We start from the raw sequence: 6,307 nt of genomic DNA on the forward strand, positions 1-6,307 counted from the left end.
CACACACACACACACACACACACACACACACACACACACACACACACAGAGTGGCCACACTTCCACTCTGACCTATTTCCTGTTTGTTTTCACAGTTAAAGACAGCACAGACTCAGATGTTCCACAGACATACAAACATCTTTATATACAACTAAGACAAAAGACACAGCACACACAGAGCCGCTGCTGTGTGAACTCAAAGTGAATGAAGACGAAGCAGCTCAGGATTACTGGAGGGAGGATTCAGTGCACACGTGACTTTAAACTTTAAATGTTTTCTAAGAGCAAAACAAAATGAAATAAAACTATAAACTAACATTTAGAAAACCTGCAGGTATTATATTATAAAAAGCAAAAGCAATAAGGACATAATCTCCTGTCATTTGTCCTTTAAAATAAAAACGCTCAATTCAAATGTCCTTTGTGTTGTTTTAAAAGTTTGAATCAGTCTTTCAGACACTGATCGCTGGCACCACGTCGGTGGAAGAGTGTTTGAGGTTAAAAACAAATAGCAAATCTGAGCGTGTTATAAAAGGCTGAATGTTTCTTCGTAGCTCACTGGTTAGGCTTGTTGCTGCTGCTCAGCTGCTCCTCGCTGCTCTCGCTTTCCTTGTTCATTTGTTGGATGTCGACCCGTTTCTTCCTGGACAGCGTCCTCCTCCTCACCTGGGCCCGAAAAGCCTTAGAAAGGAAAAAGTAAACGAGCGGATCCAGACAGATGTTGAGAACTGACACTATTGTCGTCGCTTCCTTCAGGTTGTATAGCATCTTCTCCACAGAGCAGTTCCACTGAAAAGTATAGAGAAGCCGAACCAGGTGATACGGGACGAAGCAAACGCAGAAGATGCTGACCAGCACTAAAATGTTCCTGCGAGACTTCACTAACTTTCTGGAGCCCGAGGAGGCCAGCTGCCTCTGCTGTGCCAGCAACACCCTGCGGGAGGTGCTGTAGTAGAAGAAGACCAGGGATACAAGGACCAACATAAAGATGATGATTGCACTGACGTGGACTATTTTATCAAGCAGGCTGACCTGGAAATCGCACTGGGTGGAGTTAGAGGTCAGATTCTGGGCGATGATAAAGAGGATGATGTAAACGATCGCAGGGATCAGGAGGAATACCCAGGTGACCCCGGAGATGATGTGGGCGGCTCGTACCGTCTGTAGGACGTGAGTTCCTGAAGGATGAACAATTTTTAGATACCTGAAGAAATGCAATAAAGAATTTCAATAAGCGGTCACAGTGATGCTTGTTGTAAGATGCAGAAGACGTGCATTGGTGTTAATGGCCATTACTCTGGTGACAGAACCATCGAGACCGACAGTCTGATGTCACTAAAGGTTTACTACCTGTTGGCAGCGATGTACCCCATGAAGAGGATGCTGGCGTACATATTGAGGAAGAGTGCAGAAGCCCCGATGCTGCAGTAGAGCACATGGATGGTGACGGACGGGATGGCGTAGTTGGTGATGCGGATGGGCAGGCTGAGACAGAGCAGGAAGTCAGCAGCCGTCAGGTTCTTCAGGTAGACCGTCAGGCTGCTGGATACCCGATGATGAGCTCGGCAGAAGTAAAACTTCATGGTGAAGCTGTTGAGAAGTAAACCCACCTGAAGAGGAGATAGAGAGCAGGCTCAGGACGAGAGTTTGGTACCCTTACACCACTCATCCACAGAAAAATGAAGATCTCTAACTGAGTTTGATCTGCTGGTCAACGTGCCATCTCTGACTAGGCCGGAGGACACGAAGCACACTGCCCACTCGTGTGGGAGTTAGCCCTGCCCTGAACCCTCTCTGCTTGACTCTGATGGGATCTTAAATTACCAAATTAACATCTTGCTTATTTAATAAGAATTAAATGAACTGACTGAGACTACAAAGTCACCATAAAAGATTAGGTGAACAGCATGTTACATAGCGGTAACATGGACACAAGATGAGACGTGATGCCCTGCTCCAGTTACACAAAGACAAGGCCATCAACGACAAACAGCTGAGGATGCTAAGCAGCGCTTTATTGTCTCAAACCATCAAAATCTTCAAATTGACTTAAGAAGATCTGCAGGTAAAAACAAAAAACAAAAACGTCTTGATGCATGCTCAATCATCCAGGTAAGTATACTGTGTATTGTGTATTTTGCTGTACAGTTATTTTATTTTAAACTTTAATTCATATATATTTTATCTTATTCCTTCCCAGCTAAATTTACCCTTCATTCTAATTTGTGTTGTACAGTTATTTTATTTTCAACAAATTCATATATATATTTTATTTTATTCCTTCCTAGTTAAATTTACCCTTTTAATTTTTATTTCCTATCTTATTCATAGCCTTTTCTTTTTCCTTAGGTCACGAGCAGTTGTGTAAGCATTTCACTGCATATCGTACTGTGTATGACTGTGTATGTGACAAATAAAAATTTGAATTTGAATTTGAATTTGAATTTGAAGTAAATCCCAAAAAGTTGATTCTGTTCATCTGGACGTTTCTCCCACTGAAAACGTCCAGATGAAAAGAATCAACTTTTTGGGGATTTACAAAAAAGTGTGAGAAGCACCTCCTCAGCTTTAGTCCAAGTGAAAAACAGGTGGAGTGTGCTTTCACCCTGGTGCGGTCTTTAGCCCCGTCTGTAGCTGCTGTATCAGATGAGTTTGTGAATGAAGATCATTGTTTACCAGTTATTCCTCACATGCCTGTAGAGCAGCTAAGACCAGAACAACGAGCTGACCCATGTTTGAGGGAAATTATAGCTCAGCTTGAGACTGAGGACATTGGTTTCACCCACCGTTAGGAAGATGATATTCCCTTGCTAATCAGGGAATTCGGTCATCTTGAGCTACACAATCAAATATTCCAACGGACACGACAAGATGGAGGTTTTGTAACCTGCCAACTAGTTGTTCCAGAACATTTTTGAGTGTCACGGTTCTGGGTCAGTGACCCAGTGTTTTCTGTTTTATTATTGTCTATGATTTCTTCGTTGTATATGACTTTTAGTGTTCTGATTTCCAATTTTGTATTCTAGTTCTGAGGTTTTGTTCTGGTGCTGTTGTGTTTAGTATAGTTTTAGTTCTGTGCCCACTCAGTTTCCTGTTTTTTGAAGGTCAGTGTATTCTGTTTTGCTTCCTCCCAATCTCGTCTTTGTAATTAGTGTCAGCCTTGTCTCCCAGGTGTTTGCTCTTTGCCCTGTTCCCCTTCTGCATTTAGTGTCTGCGTATGTTCCTGTTCGACGTTGCGTCATCCCTCATACTTGCCTGTGTGTTCTCTTTCAAGTTCAGTTTCTAGACTTCCCAGTTTAGTTTCTGTTTGTCTGTTTGAGGTCTTTGAGTTTGAGCCCACCACGAGTTTGCATTTGGGTCCTACTTTCCTGCTGCAGCACACACACAATGACATCCAGATAGAGTCCTCCAGAGTCTCCATGATGATATAGGCCACTTAGGCATCTCGACCCAGTGAGAACAAGTCGTTACTGGCCAAGGATGGCTGCAGATGTTGAGAGAAAGGTTAAAACCTGTGATCCCTTCCTAAAAGAGCTGCCCCTTTGTTCACCATGAAGTCTGTGGGATAATTCGATTGTACATTATGGGATTCCTGAATGTTTCCATAATGACATAAAAAAAACTATAAAATCATGGATGTTCACAACATTTGTACCACACCCTAACATCCCAGAGGAAACCATGTGGAGCGTTTTAATAGGACGTTGTTTGATCACAGTGGCAGTTTTGTGAAACCATTGGTCCATGGGTAACAGGATACACACCTTATGAATTAATGTACGGTCATAAACCCAGATTGCCTGTTGACCTGGCTTTTGTTTTTTCCCTCAGAGACGATGGCTGCAAGTCACATTCACCATATGTGCAATGTCTGAAGTCACATCTGGAACAGAGTTACAGGATCGACGTGTGTGTAACTGCTGTTAAATTAAAAGCAGTGTGTGCTGCCTGCTTCAGAGGGAAACATAAACTTGCTGATAAGTGGGAGTCAGATGTTTATATGGTGGTAAGACAAGCTGGACATCTCCCAGTTTACACCATCAAGCCTGAGAACAAGGATGCTCCTCGGGGAACTGTCCATCGAGATCTCTTATTCCCGTATGTCATGAAAAAATTCACACGTAAGCCAATAACACGGTAGTCAGCTAAACAGTGAAGAGCCTTCTGAGACAGAGGAGGATACCATCGGGCTTCGTGAGAGGCTTCCCAAAGAAACCATCCGATTCACCACAGTACATGAGAGTCCTGAATCAGCTGATGGTAAAACAGCTATTAAAAGACCAGGGTCTGACTTAATTTCCTTTCCTATCTGTGCACTCACGCTATTTTGGTTATTGTTGGTTGTAACACAGTTGTGCCTGCCCATGCTCTCTGCTCCTGCTGTTCCTGAAGTCTTTTATGTTACACTTGGATCTAAGACTAAGACTGTGACACTTTTTTGCTTAAATTTGAACAAATTTCTAAAATGTAAATTACCTTAATTAGTTGTTGAGAGCAGTACACTGATCTGAGTCGCTGAAACTCACCAGACACACCAAAATAAGGATGGGTATGAAGAAGAGATAGGACACGGTGGTGACTGGATCACAGCTTTTTGTCTCATTGGACAACGAAGAGCTGTTGTTGAATGAGGTCATTCCACTCATCTTTCTCTGGGTTTGGACAGAGATCATCCACATTAATATTCTTTATTATAATTATATATTATATAATTAATTATATAATTATAAAATATATAATACTTAATAAATCATTTTGACAAAGAGGAGAATGATTACTATTAATATTAGCTGCATATTCAAAGCTGACAGCTGACTTTCAAGTATCTTATTGAAGAAAACGATGTTGAAACCTTGTGATCATTAACACAGTGCACTGACCCTAACCCAGCTGAACATTAAAATATGGAAAAGCATGTTTTTCTGCAACAAACACACACAGAGCACACTCACCCTCAACTCTCCTCGATGTCTAATGTGTACCACACTACTTCCCCTCTCCTCTTACACAGAAAGAAGAACTGCTGATAACCACGGATGTGGTTGGCATGACGTGACGATAAAGAGCCGCGTTATTAGTCAGATAAACCACAAAGGACGCCTTAGGTCATGGGCCAAACACGATACACATTTACTGAACAGACCAAAACTAAAGGTTCTTCTAACATAACCATAAATCTAAGCAGTCGTGATGTAGGAATCTGAATGATTTCAAACACCGTCTTTTTTGTCTGGACTCACGTTCGTCATGCAGCTCTTGGTTAGCTCCTCTGCCACAAAAAAACTTTCACAGCTGTGGTGAATTTGCTTTGGTGAAAAATGCCTGCGGTGACGTCAGATTCCTCTTCAGCCCTCGAGTTTATGATCTGCATTCGAGTTTTTGAACTTGTCCTGATGTTTTGTGTCGTAGTGCCATCTTAGATTATATTCCTAAATTAGAGTCACGTTAGCTCCACGTGTAAGACACACAGGTTTCAGTCAGCATGTACTAAACCTCCCACCGGGTCTGAAAGGCTCTGTTTTCAGAATCAACTTGTCTCTTGGCCATCGCTAACGGCTCGTTCTGACTTGAAATTAAGGTTGAATACATGAACAGATGCGTGACTGATCTGACGTCATCGACGTGGGAATGATCACGAGTGGCCTGTCGTTTGGTAAGGCAGCTAAGGATCTCACGGGTCAGTTATAACACTACGCCGGGCCGGATGTGGCCCGCAGGCCTTGAGTTTGACACCTACCTAACAATCTTCTACATTTTCTGCACCACTAATTGAATGCATGTAAACTGAGCTCATTCGTGGATGCGCTGGAGGGAGCTTGGGGTTGGGATTTTGTCCGAGGATATTTGGCATGCTGGAGGAGGACCCAGGGATCAAACTACCAACCTTCCCATTAGTAGATGACCTGCTCTGCAGTCACCCCGATGCATGTGCGCATTTCTTTTCTCGCCGGTCTTTCATGTGGGACGTTGTTAATTCTGCTAGTTAAAGTAACTAGTCTGATCCAATAAGACCTCAGCTGAAACATTAAATGGCTTTAACTGTTTTATTACTTATTTGGCAGCTGCTGCTGGGCTGATCTGATACGTATGGACACAAACATCACAGTTAAGAAACAGACTCAGAAACTGTTAATTAAACATACAGACAGAAGCTCAAAACGAGAGACGTGTGTGTGTTTGTGTGTGTGTGTGTGTGTGTGTGTGTTGTGTGTGTGTGTGTGTGTGTGTGTGTGTGTGTGTTTGTGTGTGTGTGTGTTTGTATGTGTGTGTGTGTGTGTGTGTGTGTGTGTGTGTGTGTGTGTGTGTG

At 42.7% G+C, this 6,307-nt stretch overlaps 1 protein-coding gene across 1 annotated transcript in view; it reads right to left on the minus strand.

Moving 5' to 3' along the window:
* LOC116314221 (P2Y purinoceptor 14-like) overlaps positions 1 to 4,976 on the minus strand; it is a 15,459-nt gene extending 10,483 nt beyond the window's left edge. The window contains exons 1-4 of the mRNA XM_031732183.2: positions 4,953 to 4,976; positions 4,527 to 4,652; positions 1,351 to 1,610; positions 4 to 1,204 (exon numbers count right to left, since the gene is read on the minus strand). Coding sequence (XP_031588043.2) covers positions 556 to 1,204; positions 1,351 to 1,610; positions 4,527 to 4,646 — 1,029 coding nt within the window. The 5' untranslated portion in view covers positions 4,647 to 4,652; positions 4,953 to 4,976 and the 3' untranslated portion in view covers positions 4 to 555. The remainder of the gene's footprint in view (positions 1 to 3; positions 1,205 to 1,350; positions 1,611 to 4,526; positions 4,653 to 4,952) is intronic.
* Between the last annotated feature and the right edge of the window lie 1,331 nt (positions 4,977 to 6,307).

This window comes from Oreochromis aureus, linkage group 14 (assembly GCF_013358895.1).
Source record: "Oreochromis aureus strain Israel breed Guangdong linkage group 14, ZZ_aureus, whole genome shotgun sequence".
NCBI classification, from domain to species: domain Eukaryota; kingdom Metazoa; phylum Chordata; class Actinopteri; order Cichliformes; family Cichlidae; genus Oreochromis; species Oreochromis aureus.